At 57.9% G+C, this 18478-nt stretch overlaps 1 protein-coding gene across 4 annotated transcripts in view; it reads left to right on the forward strand.

The window, feature by feature from the left end:
* Window positions 1–18478, forward strand: part of CELSR1 (cadherin EGF LAG seven-pass G-type receptor 1) — a 150428-nt gene that overhangs the window by 107956 nt on the left and 23994 nt on the right. For all 4 annotated transcript variants that reach the window (XM_082422193.1, XM_082422190.1, XM_082422191.1 and 1 more), the window contains exons 9-20: window positions 1214–1380; window positions 5111–5296; window positions 6331–6444; window positions 7316–7490; window positions 8081–8222; window positions 10405–10525; window positions 12247–12430; window positions 12912–13013; window positions 13680–13774; window positions 14190–14399; window positions 15635–15818; window positions 17341–17484. In XM_082422193.1, coding sequence (XP_082278319.1) covers window positions 1214–1380; window positions 5111–5296; window positions 6331–6444; window positions 7316–7490; window positions 8081–8222; window positions 10405–10525; window positions 12247–12430; window positions 12912–13013; window positions 13680–13774; window positions 14190–14399; window positions 15635–15818; window positions 17341–17484 — 1824 coding nt within the window. The remainder of the gene's footprint in view (window positions 1–1213; window positions 1381–5110; window positions 5297–6330; window positions 6445–7315; window positions 7491–8080; window positions 8223–10404; window positions 10526–12246; window positions 12431–12911; window positions 13014–13679; window positions 13775–14189; window positions 14400–15634; window positions 15819–17340; window positions 17485–18478) is intronic.

Genomic DNA, 18478 nt, shown 5'->3' on the forward strand with positions numbered 1-18478 from the left:
CTCTTTGTGACGCAAAGCACTGGGCACCTTTCAAGGCCCCAAAGGTCTATTTTCCGGGCAGCAGGTGGGCTGGGCTTGTGCAGGCCCTATGGACAGGTTAGGCCCGCCCCCGGCTGATCACCGGGTGCAGGAAGCTCAGGTCACAGGGAGGGGCAGAGGCCCGGGTGGACACAGCGCCGGCGGGGCCATCCACGCCCATGGAGTTCCTGTTATGGAGGCCGAGAGTCCGGCTGCGGCTGTGCCAGAGAAAACAGCTGCTGGGGTTTGGGTTCGTAAGAGCAGGAAACAGATGCCGGTGCTCACGGGGCTGAGTTGCCCCCAAAGGTGGTTCCCACCTGGCATGCCCTGTGCTGTTTAACACCCGTGGTGATAACTGCCGTCCCTCGTGGAGGAATTGGGGTGAAATTCCGGGCTGGGCCAGACGTCTGTCCCTCCCCAATGCCTGTGACACGCAGGACTCTGGAGGCGAAGTGATGGAGCTGGTTTGACTCAGCGTCATCCTGCCTACTGGTCTGTCTGGCGTGCACAGTTTTTCCAAGTGTGACAGATTGGATGAGGCTGCTGGTCCCCCCCGTTGCCACCTCCCTGGTCCCCCCGAAACCATCTGGGAGCCCTCGGCTGGCCCGCAGCCTTTCCACCTCTGTGCCCGTCACCAGGAGCAGAGACACAGTGGCCTGTGTGCCTGAGGGTTGGAAATCCACCCCAGACACCAGCTGACGGCGGGCCGGCCTGCAGGGTGAGGTGTGTGTGCAGGGTTCACTGCGGGCTCACGCGGTCCCACCAGGAGCCCACCCTCCGTACGGCCCCTGCTCAGGCCCCTGGGCTCCCAACCCGGCAGGTGTGGGGCGGGACAGATAGGCCAGGCACACAGGGCCCCTCCACTGGGCCCGGGGGTCCTGGGCTGTCCCACTCTGCCTGAGAGCCCCTTAGTGTACACTGGCCGAGGTTGAGAACCCCCAGGCCTCAGCCGGACTGCTCAGGAAGGTGGCCTGCGTCCCTAGTGGGGGGTGGGCTTTTGCAGAGCCCACGGCTCCTGGACTCAGAGGGCTAGTGCTGTACAAACGGAAGTCTGAGACCGGCCTTTGCGCTAAAATGAGAAAGGCCCAGGGTTTCTTCCCTCCCCCTCCTTGGGGGCCTGTCCCGTCCCCTACAGCTAAAAAAGATTCTCAGAGGCCCGTCTGATCTGGGGAGGTCCCCATGTCTGTGTCCACAGTCATGCCCCACCCCCAGCGCTTCAGCGGGGAGAGCGTCGTGTCCTGGAGCGACCTGGACATCACCATCTCCGTGCCCTGGTACCTGGGGCTCATGTTCCGGACCAGGAAGGAGGACGGCGTGCTGATGGAGGCCACGGCGGGCGTGTCTTCTAGGCTCCATCTCCAGGTGAGTGAGGTCCATGTCCCACTCCCGGCACCCGCAGGGCAAGTGTGCACCTGAGTGATGCAGCCAGAGGCTCACGTAGTGCCTCCCCGAAGCCTAGCCTTCCCAATGCATGCGCGGGGAACCTGGTCTCTTCTGTCTCCCCACACCCGCTGCTGGTCCCCGCGTGGGAAGGAGGAGGAGGAGGAGGTGACTACCTCAATGCCTGGCAACAGATAGATGAGGACGGGGCCCCAGGGAGGCCTGACTAACCCTGCCTGGGTGGGGGCTGGGGGCTCAGAGCCCAGGCGGGACCCCCATCTCTTCTCGAACCTGCCGCTCACCCCTCACTTGTCCCCTCCCCCCTCACCTGTCCCCTCCCCCTTCACCTGTCCCCTCACCCTTCACCCGTCCCTCACCCCTCACCTGCCCCCCTCACCCCTCACCTGTCCCCTCCCCCACATCACTGCTCAGGAGTGTCTCCAGCGCAGGCCCGTTTGGGTTGCACGGAATGTGCAGTTTGTGCCTCTGGGATAGTTACAGCCGTCATTGTTTATCCCTTATTAACCAGTAATTTTATCAGTTCATCAGGCGGTCCCAGGAGCCAGCTCTGGGCCAGAACTTGGCAGGCACAGTTCTCCCCGGGAATGGTACTTTCCTCTGTGGTGGTTTCCCTGTTGGAACAAATTAAATTGGCTGATTCAGGTGATGAATGGGAGCTTGCAGGTTGTCATTGGCAGTGGGGTCTGTGTCGGAAAAAAGTACGCTTCCAGCGGAACAACACCCAAAGCCACAAACTCCCGTATTGTTTGAGGAATTACGTTACGGGCAGCTAATCCAGAAATGAAGGGCTTTTGCCAGGAACTGTGGCCAGCCCCTCCCTGTGGAAGGCTGGCTGGCAAGAGTGGTGACCTCGGGGGGATCCACCAGACCCCAGTGGCCACCCAGCAGGCCGCCTCAGGGCAGCTTCCAAAGGCTGGTCAGCTGGGGATGACAGGCGTATTCCGGGTTATTTTCACATGGCGTTTTTGGAATGCAGGCCTCCTGCAGGCCCCGTGAGCTCTGGGTGCAGCAGTCTAGGTGTTCCGGCCTCCACAGCAGGCCAGGCAAGGTACATAGTCATCCTACAGCCCAAACAGTTTGGGTGATTGCTCTTAGGCGCCCTAAGTCCACCTTCACTGTCAAGTGGGAAAACCTGGCTGCTGTAAACGCCTCTCCTAAATCCGGTGACAGGTCTAAGGTGGTGAGTAGTTGAGTGCCACTGTCCTGGGGTCATTCTGCAGGCATTGCTTTTGTTTGTAGACATCCGTCACTTCATTGTTGGTCTGCTGGCTTTGGGGTTTTGTTAGCAAGGACAGCGAAAGAGAATGGCCAGGGAAATTAATGAGTTGACTCAGACTTCAGTGGAATGAAAGGAAACAAAATGTAAAAAGGTGAAAAATTATCCTCTTCAGTTGACTCTTAATTGAGGCGAAAAATCAAAGTACATTATTAGTTGCATTGTCTTTATAATCAGCTAAATACATTTTCTATTTTCCATCGTGACTTCTTCTTTGACCCATCGGGTATTCACAAGTATACCTCTCAGCAAACAGGTGGCATTTTCTAGTAAATCATTTGATGTTTCTAGCATAATTGCAGGTCAGAGAACATACGTGGTATGATTTCAGACCTTTGAGATGTGTTGAGACTTGCTTTAGAGCCCAGCATTTAGTCATTTTTGTGAATATTCTACCTATACTTGAAGAGAATGTGTGCACTGCAGTTGTATTCTGTGGCGTTCTGTGTCAAGTAGGTGACGTTTGTTCATGTAGCACTCCAATTTTCTATATCTTTATTGATTTTTGGGGTCTGTTTGCTCAGTTACTGAGAGAGGTGAGTTAAAAATCTCCAACCTTGATTGTGGCTTATCTCTTACTCCTTTTAGATCTGTCAGTTTTTGCTTTGTAGATTTGGAGGCTACGTTATTAGGTACATACAAATTTAGAATTGTTTTATCTTTCTGGAATATTGACTGTTATCATGATGAAAATCCTCTTTATCTCTCATAATTATTTTTGCCTTAAAGTCTACTTTGTCTCATATTAATGTAGCTACACCAGCTTTCTTTTTGTTGGTGTTTACGTGATGTATCTTTTTCTGTCTTTCTCCTTTCAACATTTCTGTTTCCTTATATTTCAGGCGTGTCTCTTTTAACCAGTGCACTAATAGTTTTTTTTTTTTTATCTGCTCGTTAGATTGAAGTTATCTTTAAACATGAGTATCTTAGATTAGTCACAACGCTGTTCTTTTATATTTCTCACGTGTATTTTTTAATTGAAGTATAGTTGATTTACAATCTTACATGTATTTAAACTTGGTAGCTTGAGTCTAATTTCATGAAATGGAAAAATTACAGCCAGAAATAAGAGTCTACTGGTACCTGAATCTGTTTCCTTGAAAGCTCTGTGGTTCCCATTACTATTTTCAAGTCTGTGTCTGATGATTCTCTCGTCTGGATTCCCATGGGTCTATTTCAAACACACTGCCCTGTCTCCTCATGTACTTGGTTATTTGTGATTGAGTGCTGGGCATCGTGTTGAAAAAGTAGAGAGAATTTGAAACTAAGGTGGTGGTGTCACATCCCCCATGTTTGCTTCTGGTTGGCAGTCCTCACCCTGGGCAGGCTCTGAATTCCAGTTTCTCTCTGCCCAGCCTCATGAACCAAGAAAGCTTTGCACAGCTATCAGCCTCAGCTGTGCCTTCCAGAACCCGCTGACAACCATATGGCAAAGCACTAAGCTTATTTCTGCAGATTCCCATTTTCTCCCTGGTCGTGCTTCTGTAACTTGCAGGGACTTGGGTCACTCTGATGCCTCAGACAGGTGTGCTTTAACATTTTGTCTCATTTTCCTAGGTGTTCTCAGGAGGAGGGTTGGTCCAAACTACCCAATCCTTCACTGGGGAAAGGGAAACATGATCTCAGCATTGCCCCGGCTACATTTTCTTAAAACGTGAACACCTTAGGCCAGTTATAATCCTGATTTCTGTTTTTTCATTCATATATTTGATCATGGTGGCCTGAATCTTGTCTCATAAGATGAAACATTTACATCCAAAAATAAGAGCCCAATAGTCGCCTGAATCTGTGGTTGTTCCCCTTACTTAAGTCCAATGGGCTTTATCTTACTTGACCTCTGTCAACGTTCGACACTTCTTACCATAGAAGAAGGCTTGTAATTCTGAAGAGTGTTACAGGCAACGGCAAATTAAACTTTGCCTAATTTTTTTTTTTTTAATTTTATAGCTATTTTATTTATTTATTTATTTATTTATTTATTTTTGGCTGTGTTGGGTCTTCGGTTCGTGCGAGGGCTTTCTCTAGTTGCGGCAAGCGGGGGCCACTCTTCATCGCAGTGCGGGGACCGCTCTTCATCACGGTGCGCGGGCCTTTCACTATCGTGGCCCCTCCCGTTGCGGGGCACAGGCTCCAGATGCGCAGGCTCAGTAGTTGTGGCTCACGGGCCCAGCTGCTCCGCGGCATGTGGGATCTTCCCAGACCAGGGCTCGAACCCGTGTCCCCTGCATTAGCAGGCAGATTCTCAACCACTGCGCCACCAGGGAAGCCCAACTTTGCCTAATTTTTAAGTCCATCTTTGACCCAGTGCCCTGTGGTAAGTCTGTTTGCGTGGCTTTGTTACTTAAGTGATTGCAATGTATTTTGTATTTTGTCGTCATCTCCTCAATGACTAGTGCAGCTCTCCCCATCCTACAGATCCTGAACAACTACATCCAGTTTGAGGTGTCCCACGGCCCCTCGGATGTGGTGTCCATGAGACTGTCCAGGTCACGCGTGACTGACGGGGAGTGGCATCACCTGTTGATAGAACTGAAGAGTGCCAAGGAGGGCAAAGATATCAAGTACCTGGCAGTCATGACCTTGGACTATGGTGTGGACCAGGTGAGTGGGCACCTGTACCCCCTTTGGAACAGACCCCTTCCCCGGGCCTGTGGGAAAACAGAGTGACCCCTCCAGGTGCCAGGCCCTGCCAGAGAGCCCTTGTGGATTTGAGGAAGCGCTTTCTGGGCTTCCCTGAATTCGGGTCTCATGCTCCTCCTATGCTGAGGACACTGGAATCTGCACCTCATCCCCTTTCCAGATGGTCAGCTCCTGGCGTCAGGCGCTGGACTTGGTCCATCTGTGCGTCCCATCGTGATGCCATCGGTGCCTTCAGCAGAGGTTTCTTTCAGCAAAGCTGGCTTGTGCCACAGCTGCACACTCAGCGCTGTGCCTCGGGGTACAGAGATGGATATGGTGGGGGGGAGCAATGAGATCCAGGTTCCAGAGGGGTCTGTGGGACGCCAGAGAGGTTTGCGCATCCCAGATGGGCAGGTGGCATTCCAGGCAGGGCGACTCAGAGAACGCTTGCTGAACCCCGCTGGGTTTCCAGGGTTTGCAGCCAGGTAACAGGAGGCGTATTTACGGGACCCCCCACGCACTTAAGGGGCTACTTGTGATTCCTGAGTGCTTTTGGAGTCCTGGCTCATCTTAACACCTGGTTCTGAGAATAAACTGCCGTGTTCTACGTGTGTACCTTCCTGAGCCTAAGGACCCAGCTGAGACCTTTCTAGATTCCTGCCCCTGTGGACGTGGTTCCCACTCGCTCCACTTTCTAGTTTGTCAAGCTTTGTCACGCAGTGGCTTGTTGGCGGTGCCCACGACAGAGGTGGAAGGGTTGCCCTCCTCCCCCCAGATGCCCATCTTGGCTGGGCTGGGACATGGACACAGGTCCTCTGACTGCTTCCTGCGCCCTGCCCGTCACACACAAACAGCCGTGTTCTCCACGGAGAAGGCTGAGCCGGGCCCTCTGTTTGGAGGCACAGACGTCCTCAGGCTGTGAGGAGCTTGCCGATGCGACTGCATTTTAGCCTTTGAGCGCATTCTTTCCGGCCAGATGTTTCCAGATGGTGGATGCAGCCCCTCTCTTTGCACAGGACACGGTGCAGATCGGGAACCAGCTTCCTGGGTTGAGGATGAGAAGCCTCATCGTGGGTGGCGTGTCTGAAGACAAGGTCTCGGTGCGCCGCGGTTTCCGGGGCTGCATGCAGGTACCCTCCCCTAGCCCGGCCCTGGCCCACCGCGTCCTGCTCAGGGACGGCCAGCACTGCAGTTGGTGTCCTTGGTCATCCTGTTAGTTCTCAGTAAACGAATAACTTCTCTAATCGCCAACCCAGCTTTAACAAACCCCACTTAGAGCCCTCCTCTCCCACGCTTCCCCTCGAGTTCCCCTCACAGCCACGCCACGGCCGGCCCCCTGCAGCTCTGTCTTCATGTCACTTCCAGAACCTGCCCCTCGCTGCCTGCACCAGCCCCTTCCCGTCCCCTCCCCACCCCCCGTGCTCACCTGGACGGGTCCCGCGCTCGTCCCCTAGACCAGGTGTTCTAGCAGCAGCTGGAGTGAGCTGTTTATAAAGTAGTTGAGCTCATGTCTCCCTGCTTCTGCCTGCGCCCCCAAACCCCAGCCCCACTGCAGGGAAATAAATTCTTAGTACCTTCCCCTGCGCCCCCGCCCCGCCCCCGGGTGATCTGGCCCCGAGGTGCCTGGCACGGGTGACCCTCTACCCGGGACGCCCTCGGCACACCCACCCCCTGCTCACTTTCATCAGCGGCCGTGCTCGCCCATCGTCCTCATTATTTTTTCTCCGTGACCCTCACCATGGAATTATCGGAATATGGAATCATTCCGTCTTCATTCCGGGTGGCCTGTCCCCCTGCCTGGGATCCACACCTGGGGGGAGCGGAAGTGCCCCTCATCCCTGCCATCCCCCCACCAGTCCCAGCCCTTTCGATAAATGAGGCATAGCTTTTAAAACAAGGGACCCCAGAGAATTCGGTGTTCTCTTAACCCCTGGTTGCCTTCTGGGGTTCCTCCAGCCCCAAGGCCCCAGCATCAACTCTGGCTGCCCTTTTTTAACGCAGGGTGTGAGAATGGGGGAGACGGCCACCAATATCGCCACGCTGAACATGAACGATGCCCTCAAGGTCAGGGTGAAGGACGGCTGTGACGTGGAGGACCCCTGCTCCTCCAGCCCCTGCCCTCAGCACAGCCACTGCCACGACACCTGGGACGGCTACTCCTGCATCTGCGACAGAGGTGGGCGCCCACAGCCCCCCTTTCCTGGCGTCCGTCGGTGGAGGGCGACGCCTTTGGTGTTTAAAACACACTGTGGGAAGCCGAGTTGGGCAGTGGCTCCTCCATCACCTCTCTGGGGGTCTGGGGCGCCCTGAGCTTTGTTTCGTAACTAAGGAGTGGCCCTGTGTCCTGTCTCTTCTTCACGTGGGGGACAGGGGACACTCCCAGTTGGATCCTCAGGGCACATACTGAGATGAGGGAGAGTTTGTGAAAGACGCACATTTAAAAAATAATACGTTCAGTGGTTGCCTCTGAATTTTGAGGTGCTGTGGCTATCCTCAGCTGGTACCCACCCGCTGTGAGCCCTCCCGGGGGGCCTGGGAGGCAGGCCCTCATCTCTGCATTTCCAGGTCTGTGCCCCCGAGTGTTTGTGCTTCCTGTGACTCTGAGGGGCTTTGCCACTTTCCTCTGCAGAGTAGCATGGAAAGTCGAGGCTTGGGGAAGCCGCAGATTGCTAACACGTCCTAACACAGAGGGTGTCGCTCCGGAAAGCGGACTCGCAAAGCCAGAGGTGGATTCTGGGGTGGGCTAACGCTGGCCTGTCCCCGCAGGGTACTTTGGAAGGAAGTGTGTGGACGCGTGTCATGTGAACCCCTGCAAACACGTGGCAGCCTGCGTGCACCGCCCCGACTCCCCGCGGGGCTACGTGTGTGAGTGTGGGTCCGGCCACTACGGGCAGTACTGCGAGAACAGGTGAGAGTACGCCCTCGCTTTCAGGGTCCACGTGGCTACTTCTCCTCCTGACCTGTTCTCTCCTCTTTGCTATTTAACCCCCAAATACATATGGTTCAGGATAACAAGGACATGTTTTTTTCAATTTGGCATGAAATAAACGAGAATCCGGTTGGGCATCTCACACTAACCCCCCTGAGCGTGTTTCCACCCCAGAAACGCACAGCACAACTCATTTATCAAGAGCCCAGCTGTGCACAGAGCAGGCAGTCGCTGGGATACGGGAAGATGAGTGTAATTACAGAAAACACTTTATCTTTCAAGCCGGGAGTGGCAATCGTCTCTGCTGTGCACGTGGTCCTGGTGTAATTCACTGGGGGCATCTCGCTCTCCAGGCCCCCGCAGTCCAGGTGTGTAGTCATCACAGGTAGAGCACTTTCTCCCAGGTGGGACCACGAGGTACTTCACACACCAAGACCCCACCCCCTTTGGGAGGTGATGCAGTCAGGGTTGATGGTCCTCGGCCGGTGCCGGGCCGTCCTGGTGCAGGAGCCGCGTGGTGCCAGCCTGCGCCGCCTGGCTGGGACACCTCGCTCCGCTCTTTGCCCACTGGGGACCGGAGTGTGTGCTGTAACCCCACCCGTGATCCGGATGCAGCCCCCGCCCTCGGCACCACACAGCCCGTTGGATGATGGCGGGTTGGGAGTCAGCGAGGCTGAAGGAGGGGGCGTTCCAGGGGGACACCAAGGGGGCAGGGCTGGAGAGCAGTGATGGGATGAGACCGGTCTAAGGAGCTCAGCGGGTGGGTCCCGGGCAGAGCTGGCGCGTGCTGTCCCAGCATATTCTGCACCGGGGAGGTGCACAGGCCTGGGTAGAGGGCCAGCCTGCAAACCGGGAACACAGCTCGGCTTTGTAGAGGCCGCAGGGGCCCCGCAGAAAAGGGGCAGGATCAGGTCTGGGTGTCAGAGCGCCCCCAGCTCACAGGTGGAGTGTGGTGGAAGCAGAAGGAAGCCAGAGGCAAAGGGACCAGCTGGGAGGCCGTGCGGCGCCCCCAAGGGCTGGCGATGCCCACTCAAGGCAGGACTGAGGAGACAGCGAGAAGGGGTATGACACCAAGCCTCTGGGATCCCCACACTGTTGATATAGATCCATCAACACCAGACTGGAGCCCCAGCCCATCCTGGTCGTTGTTATGCCCCTAGTGTGTACACAGTCAGTACTTAATAATTGCTGGTTAGGTGAACAAGTGAGTAGGAGAGGTTGATGGCTGGCAGGTGGGCGAATGGAATGCCGTTAGCCAGGATAGTAAACACAGGGCAGCGTTTCATTTTGCGGAGCCTGAAGGACACTTGGGGGGCATCCCCAGGCAGACAGGTCAGCAGCGGACACTCAAGTGAGCGGTCAGGTGGGGAGTGGGCGTAGGGTGACGGCAACAGGCAGCAGCCGCCACCGGGCGGGGCAGGGAGGAGCCTGGCCTCGTCACCGTCACCGTGGAGGTCGCCTATCTCAGCATCTGCCCGGGCAGCTCAAGAGGGCAGGACTGGGCAGGTCTGACGGTTCTGAGCCCGCCGTGTCCAGCCCAGGGCTGCTCTGAGCTGACTGAAGCAGGCCCCACGTCCCCGGAAAGGCTGCTCCCAGCATCCGTGGGGATGTGGTCAGCATTTGACCCAGGGGACCTGGGAAGCATTGATGCTGCCGGTCCCACCGGTCTTGTGCTGGCAGATGCCTGGGACCTGGGAGAAGGCTGCCCGGGGCGGCTGGGCTCGGTCTGCGCTGGGTGGGGCTGGGTGAAGAGCCAGTCTGACACTTGGGTCAGTTGTCCCTGAGCGCCCTCCCTCGTGGGCCAGGCGTCACGGTGCAGGGGTGCTGAGCGGAGAGAACTTACTGACGTGGTGCTCGTAGGAAGCTGGGTTGGGGCGCTCACCTGCATCTTGCAGGTGGAAGAAAAAAGTGAGCAAACAGATTATTTTAAAATAACAGTATTGTAGGTAGAACCCTTCCAGATGCGGGGCCCCGGAAGGCTGGGCATAGGTCATAAAATGCTAAGTCCTGCAGGTGGGGGCCAGCAAGGGGGCAACAGACCACTTAGGGGGGCGGAAGGTGCCAAGAACTAGCCCAGCCAAGGCCCAGGCCTCCATCATCCCTCTCGTTCCAAAAAGGGCAGTTCTGTACACCTTCCGTCTGCCATCTGATTTCCCAACAGGATCGACCTTCCGTGCCCCAGAGGCTGGTGGGGGAACCCTGTGTGCGGGCCTTGCCACTGTGCTGTCAGCAAAGGCTTCGACCCTGACTGCAACAAGACCAACGGGCAGTGCCAGTGCAAGGTGAGGCCTGGCCGCGGGCGGACAGCAGGGACCCAGGGAGACAGCGGGGCGTGCACACGCACACGCCCGCCCACACGTCTACCTGGACACGAGCACACACACACTTGGGTACTCACAGGGTTCACCGTGGGTGAACACAGCTTACAGGTTCTCACCTGTAAGCTGGCTCAGCCCCACACACGGTCACGGGAAACCAAGCAATTTCTGTGAGTTTGACTCATCTTTATCACCAAACATGGTTCTCCTGGTTGGCCATTTTCCTGGTCTTTTATCAAACCACTCAATGATGACCAACATTTTAAAAAAATATTTAATTAACTAATTTGCCTGCTCCGGGTCTTAGTTGCGGCACGCAGGATCTTCGTTGCCGCGTGCGGGATCTTTAGTTGCGGCATACGAACTCTTACTTGCAGCATGTGGGATCTAGTTCCCTGCAGGGATCAAACCCGGGCCCCCTGCATTGGGAGTGCGGAGTCTTAGCCACTGGACCACCAGGGAAGTCCCCAGTGACGACCAACATTTAAAATACGAAAAGCTTTGCCCACTCCCTCGCCTCGGGTGCCTGTCATCCTCGTGCAGAGCCGCAGTGTTCTCAGACCAAAGCACAGGGAACCCTGGCCCTCTGGGCCTCCCAGAAAACTCCACGTACCTTCAGAATGTTGTGTCGACAACTGCCGTGAGCTGCCGGTAACTTGAAGCCCAAAGGAAAATTCTGTGTGTAATAGTAGCCGCTCGGAGGGACGCGCTGTCCCGCGGCCAGGCTTGCTGACCCAAGAGGGGAACCTGCCGTCATGGCGCCCTCTGATGCTCCCCGGCGCCCTGTCTGACATGCGTCGTGTCCCGTGCGCTCCACTGTGCCTCCGATGTCACCTGAAAGATCATAAGGGCCCTAGCAGATCAGGACCGCACAAACCACGTGGTGTGAGATGGCGGTCATGGCATTGGTGGGGGGCAGGGCAGGAGGAAAGTGAGGAGGGTACTTGGGGGAAGCGTGCCTAGGGTCTTTTTTTTTTTTCATCAAAAATTATAGAAAATGCAGAAAGGACCGTAAACAGTGACAGTGATACCGTGCGCCCTCCCAGAGTGACTGCTCACATGCAGTGCCTCCTCGGGCACCGAAAGACACACAGTTGGATCCCCCTGTGGGACAGTTCCGTGTCCCTGCCTGACACAGAAGCCTCTGTCACTGGCCACGAGTCTGCCCAAGTCACAGCCTGTCCCAGTTTTCAGCTGGGGACCCTTGGACCTTGGGAAGCCAAGCGTCCTGGCAAGGGCAGTGTGGCCAGTGAATGGCCAAGCTGGGTGTAAATCCAGGACTTTCCAGAACTCAAGCCCATGCTCTTGACCATCGGCTCGCCCTGCCCAACGACAGATGTTTGGGTGGCTTCTAATTTCTCACAGTTAAAAAAAGAAACACCTCCGTCAGCCATTCTGGTACCCTTGTGCATAGATCTCCATTTGAATCTCTGATCCTTTTTAGGACAGATGGTGGCTCACGGTGAGAGTTTGCTGAGATGTGAGAGAGGGCGTGTTTTCCTGGAGGACACACCTGCCCTGTCCGCCCTGGGGGCCCCAGACGCCGCTGGCCTGGAGGCCGTGGGTGGAGGACAGCCGGGAGGCCAGGGAGCCGGGCGGGAACCCTGACGTGGCTCAGGAAACGTCCTCCAGGTGTAGGTTGTCTGCGGTGTGTGACGTCCAGCTTCTGCTTCTGGCTCTTGCAGGAGAATTACTACAGGCCCCCGGGGCAGGACACCTGCCTGCCGTGTGACTGCTTCCCACACGGCTCCCACAGCCGCGCGTGCGACACGGACACTGGCCAGTGCAGCTGCAAGCCCGGCGTCATTGGCCGCCAGTGCAACCGCTGCGACAACCCTTTCGCCGAGGTCACCGTCCTCGGCTGCGAAGGTCCGCGTTGCCCTTGACCCTCTCAGGCTGTACGGCAGGGACAGGCCACTGTGTGTCTGTGTGTGTGTGTGCGTGTGTCTGCATGTGTGTGTGTGCATGTGTGTGTGTGCGTGCATGTGCATGTGTGTGCGCACATGTATGCGCATGTGTGCATGTCTGCGTGTGTGCGTGTGTCTGCGTGTGTGTGCACGTGCGTGTGTGTGCATGTCTGTGCACCACACATTCCTGGGGCGTGGTGGGGGCACCTGACAGCCTCCTGGTCCAGCTGTGTCTGCTTGGCCTTCTGTCCACTGGCCCGTCAGGAGGCGTGGGTCAGAGCCTGCGTTCCCCCCCCTGCCCGTTCTAACACCGATGGGGGGATGCGAGGGGTCCGGTTCTTGGTGGGGGCGGGGCCTCCGTCCCGGAGGAGCGTGTCTAGCACACTGCACGTCTGTGTGCACGGATGTGCCAGGCTGAGCGCCTTCTTCCCTCTGTACCCCAGTGATCTACAACGGCTGTCCCAGAGCGTTTGAGGCTGGCATCTGGTGGCCGCAGACCAAGTTCGGGCAGCCGGCCGCAGTGCCGTGCCCTAAAGGGTCTGTGGGTAAGTACCGCGGGGTGTGGCCTGTGGCATCCATTCCAGGCGGGACATTAGACGGAGGCGTGCGGCTTGCGGGAGAGCCGGCCGAGGCGTCGGAACTCACCGGATGTTCCGTGTTGAAATAGTTCCTTTAGCCAAAGTGATCGGGGGGATAAGATAACTTTTTCCTCAGTCGTAAATGATAAAACCTGGAAAGAGCACAATGAAAATACAAAGCGCCTAGTGGCTGGGATGGGGACGGTGGGGGGGAGGCTCGGACAAGCTGCCTCACCGTTCACAGCATTGGCCTCTCGTCGTAAAACGGGGAGGGTAGCTGCGTCCGGCTGCAGGGGGCCGGGGGAGGTCTGGTGAGTCAGTGCAGAGAAAGCGCCAGCCCGCAGTGGGATCCGGGTGGGCTTGCAGCGCATGCGGACACGGTGGGTGCTCGATGGACCACTCGGCCGATTTCTCTTTTCACGGACTCGCTCAGGTGTCCACCCGTAGTTGCTGGGCAGCTCAGGCCAGCGGTAAGGCCTGGTTGCGAGTGTCATGCAGCTGTCAGCGTGTCCCCGGGTCTGAAGGAAGAGCAGTGTTGGCTTCGTGGCTATGGCACCTGCTGGCCCTGGGCCAGCCTAGGGGTTCATTCACAGTTCAGCTTTCAGGCTTGGCGGGTCCTTCTCTGTTCCCCAGGAAACGCGGTCCGGCACTGCAGCGGGGAGAAGGGCTGGCTGCCCCCAGAGCTCTTTAACTGCACCACCGTCTCCTTCGTGGAGCTCAAAGCCATGGTAGGCTGCACCCTGGGGACGTGCAGGAAGAGGGTGGGCTTCCAGGCTGGGCGGGGCCCGGGACAGCACATCTGTTCGGGGCACGGCGGCAGCCATGTCCTCCTCCCTCTCCAGACCCCACCCTGCGTCTGCTTCTGCAGACTCAAGAGTCCCCACGCCCGAGCCCCCCGCCCTGCCATCCGCCCATGACTCACAGTGTCATACTCTCGCCCTTCTTCCACCTGGTGTCTTTTTCCAAGTGCTTTTTAGCCTGACAGACCCTCCTTTTTTGTGCCGCGGCCATCAGCCCAAGTTCATTTTGGGGCTTGGGGATTTTTAAAGTTCTTTCCTGACAAGGGTATTTCCCCTGGAAAGTAGTGGATTCTGAGTCAGGGGAAGGGCCCAGGGCCGACCTGGCGCTTGCTCCCCCACCCAGAACGAGAAGCTGAGCCGGAACGCGACGCGGATGGACGGTGACCGGTCCCTGTGGCTGGCCCAGGCGCTGCGCAACGCCACGCGGCACACGGACCCACTCTTCGGCAACGACGTGCGGACGGCCTACCAGCTGCTGGGCCGCATCCTGCTGCATGAGAGCAGCCAGCAGGGCTTCGAGCTGGCGGCCACGCGGGACGCCGACTTCCACGAGGTAGGAAGGCGGCGGGCAGAGAGCCCCACACGTCCAGGGGTGAGCTGGACCGGGGGCCCTGGCTTGGTCGTGGAAGGTCATCTGGCCCGGTGTCCTCAGGGCCAGACTGCCCTTTTCAGACGTGAGCCCAGGCCAGTTCAGTGACCAGCAAAAGGGATTCCAAGTGTTAGGAGCGTCTTGGCAAAGAGACAGACCTGACGGTGATGACAGAGGTGCCACTGTCACCTGACCACTGCGTGCACACCAGTGTCCTGGGGGCTACAGGAATCGGCCCGCTTACTCCCACACACATCCTGTATGAAGCTCAGCTGTCGCCCTGCTTTACAGTTAAGGAAGCTCAGGCACAGGGAACCAAGGGCACACAACCCCGTAAGAGGTGGGGCGCCAGGACGCCCCCAAAACTCTGAGGTCCTGCTCTCACACGGCTTGATGCCTCCTGCTGCAGAGACAGTCCTGTTTTGTCTTTAAGTGATCAGCCCCTGAGACGTGTCTGTTTAGCATAGCTGGTGAGGAGGCCCATTCATCCGGTTTATAAACTGCTCTTGCCAGGGGTGTGGGTGTGGGTGAGGCATGGCATTGCCTCGTGCTTCCTCTTCACTCCTCTCTAAGGCCTCCCCGTCCACACTGAGCCCCCGGGGACCTCCCCTGTCCGTGCGGAGCCCTCAGGGCCTTGGCAGTGTTCCCGCACCTGCATTTCAATCCAGGTCTGAGAGTTCGGGCCCAGGGAGTTTGTTCCCACTTTCGGTTCTTTGCGAACAGAAGTTTTCCGTCCTGGTTTGCATCTGGGTTGTGGCCCCCGGGTCCCCGTGGCAGCCGAGTGTCTCCCCGCTGCCCCCTGTTCATCTGAGGTGCGCAGGACGGAGCATCTCCCGAACTGGAACCCGCAGCGCGTCCTCGGCGGCCTTGCTGTGGGCTCAGCGACGGGGCGGCCGTTCCCAGGCCAGGCTCTCCTGGTGGGGCTGGGGGTTCCGATGCAACGGGGGGCGTCCCCGCACGCCTGCTCCCCTTTGTGTCTCGGGGTGCACACGGTGAAACCCCCTGCACGGTTTCCCGCGACACGTGTCTCCTGCCTTGGAGATGAGAGCACAGCCTCTCGCGGTTTCTGATCCTGGCCCGGCCTGGTCCTGCGACCTAAAGGCTCTCTGGAGCCTGGGCCCCAGCGTGTCAGCCAGGCCTGCGCCGGCCAGCCGCTCACATGAGCTGAGCGCTGTCTGTCTGTCTGTCTGTCTGACCAGGACGTCGTCCAGGCGGGCAGCGCCCTCCTGGCCCCGGGCACCAGGGCCGCGTGGGAGCAGATCCAGCGGAGCGAGGGGGGCACCGCGCAGCTGCTGAGGCGCTTCGAGGCCTATTTCAGCAACGTGGCCCGGAACCTGCGGAGGACCTACCTGCGGCCCTTCGTCATCGTCACCCCCAACATGAGTGAGGCTGTGGGCCCGGCGGGGGGAATGGTGGAACCCTGGGGCCCGTCTCAGGTGCAGTGCCCCTCGGCCATCTCTGGGAGAAGGGTTGACGCTGGCAGGACCTTGGTGGTCCCCTTGCCTTCAGAACTAGGTGTGGGGCTGCCCAGGGACGTGGGCTGGAGGGTCCGGCGGCAGGTCCAGCCTCCAGGCTCACCCAGAGGCACAGACCCTGGGAGAGGGATGGGGACAGGCACCTGGCACCTGGCGGAGGGGGAACCCCCTCCCTGGGCCGGGAGCCGAGCCACCAGCAGAGCCAGCGCTGGTGGACCGAGTCACCCCGGGGGCCCAGGACGTGCTGCTCGGGGGTCGGGGGTTGAACAGTCGGCTTCCTTCCTGGGGAGGAAGCCCTGGTGGTAGAACCAGCCCTACCCACCCAGACACAGCAGCAGAGTCCCTGGAGCGGGGGCCCGTCCTACAGGCGGGGGCTGCTGGTTTTCTCCTCCCGTGACTGTTTACTTAGCACCCCCATGGGGGCTCGGGCAGGACCCAGGGATTGCCCCTTCCCGGGGAATCGCCCCTTGAGTTAGCCGATTATCTGTCGCCAGGAGGGCCTGAGCCTTTAGCCCAGGTGCGGCGGCATCCCTGCCGTGAACTCCCAGGCTCCCAGGGAGGGGCCCTCACTTCCTGACCAGATGTTCGGGCTGGTCTGCGCCTCCCAGGCCCGCCTGAGCCCAGGATGCCACCTGCCTTGCATTGGGGGGGAGGTGGGCTTGGGACCCCGTCATCACTGGGGCAGGACAGAAGGGTGAGTGCCCGGCATTCCGGCCTCTGTCCCGAGAGAGGGTCTGGCAGAGCTGGCCCGCAGACTCTCGGGGACGGACAGGACACGGGCGCCTGCGGGCACCTGGTGTAACCCTTGCCCCCCAGCCCCTTCCAGAGACTTCAGGCAGGTCCCGGCCAAGCCTCTGGCCCGCCTCTGCCTGAACACCCCTCAGTGTCCTTCTCTGATGCCCTGTGGTTGGGACCATCGCCCCTGCACTGGGGCGAGACCTTCCTTCTTGGTTCTCCCTGTGCTCGGGCCACAGGCCAGCCCTGTCCCTCCTCCCAGTCCTTGGGGCCAGTGGCCCCTGCCTCCCGTGTTCCAGGGCTCCCACCCACCCTGGTCCTGAGCGCCTCAGGTGGGAGCACAGCCCTTGCCTGTGCAGTGAATTGAGGGCGCCCTTTGTATTGGGGGTGTTGGAAAGACGGCTCAGCGGGAAGACCTGGGGGGGTCACCCTGGAGCCTGCAGGGCTGACTGCCGGCAGGGACACAGCTGCAGGGAAATGACACGCCCATGGGGGGGCCGGGGGGGGCCTCCTGAGCTCCCCGAGACCCCCGGTAAGGCACCGGGCTGTGTGACTCAGCAGGAAGTGGAGGTAGGTTCTGTTTAAAGGTGATCGGGGACAGCCGTCCTGGTCGGTTTGAAAATGGCACGGGTCCGGGCAGGCTCTCCGCGGGAGGGGTTGGGAGCCGCGTGTGATGGAGGCGCCTGTCCCCGCAGTTCTCGCCGTCGACGTCTTCGACAAACTGAACTTCACGGGAGCCCGGGTGCCGCGGTTCGAGCACCTGCGGGGCGAGGTCCCCAGAGACCTGGAGTCCTCGGTCTTCTTCTCGGAGGACTTCTTCAGACCACCCGAGAGGAAAGGTAAAGCCGCTGAGACACGACGGCTGCCCTTGGGGGCGGCAGGTGGAGGAGGGCGGGCCTCCGTGGTGCCGCAGGGGGAGTGGGTCCGCCGTCGTCGCAGCGCCATCTGCGCGTGCGCATCTGCCCTGCATCCAGCAGCCCGTTTGCTGGCGTCAGACGGAAAGGCAATGGTGGGGTGTTCTTTAGAAAACTTAGGCTAATTTACAATGTGATGAACGAGTGAACACCTAAATTGCGCGTGAGGTTGTCTTCCTTGTGCAGTGAAAAGCTGCCTCTCCGTGGATGTAAAATTTTCACACTCCTCCCCGACCCCCCAAAAACCAAACCAGCGTCGCCTGTGTGCAGTTCTCCAATCCTGGGTTAGGACTCTAATACCGCACGGCTTAAACACGTTGAATTTTCTTAAAGTATTTTTTCACAGATCCACTCAAGCTACTGAAAATGTCTCCCCCAAGGTAGGAGCTTGAAGACATAAAATTCTGTAACGGACAGTTAAAAATTTGAAGGGTTTTAGTAAATTCGTTTCGTCAGTTACATGGGTGTTATTCAGGCATCTTAAAAACTTTTAAAGAGGGTTTTACACTGATGTAGGCTCAAGCTTGACAACTGACCCCATCTTACAAATTGTATTTATTTGGGATTGATTTGGGTTTTCAACACTGAGCAGTGTGTTTTGTTCAGAGTCGTCCTCAGAATAGCGATATACAGCCATCACCCCTTTATCTGTGGTTTCTGAGTTTTCAGTAACCCAAGGTCAACCATGGTCTGGAAAATTCCAGAAATAAGCAATTCATGTTTTAAATTGCGTGCCAGTTCTGAGTAGCTCGTTGCAAACTTACTCCATCCCACGTGGGGTGAGTCATCCCTTTGTTCAGCGTAGCCCTGCCCATTGGTCACTTAGGTGATCAGATCGACTGTCGAAGTTATCACAGGGCTTGTGTTCAACTGGCCCTTATCTGCCTGATATTACGACCTCAGAGCAAAAGTAGTGATG

Source organism: Balaenoptera physalus (assembly GCF_965194825.1).
Source record: "Balaenoptera physalus genome assembly, chromosome: 13".
Taxonomy (NCBI): Eukaryota; Metazoa; Chordata; class Mammalia; order Artiodactyla; family Balaenopteridae; genus Balaenoptera; species Balaenoptera physalus.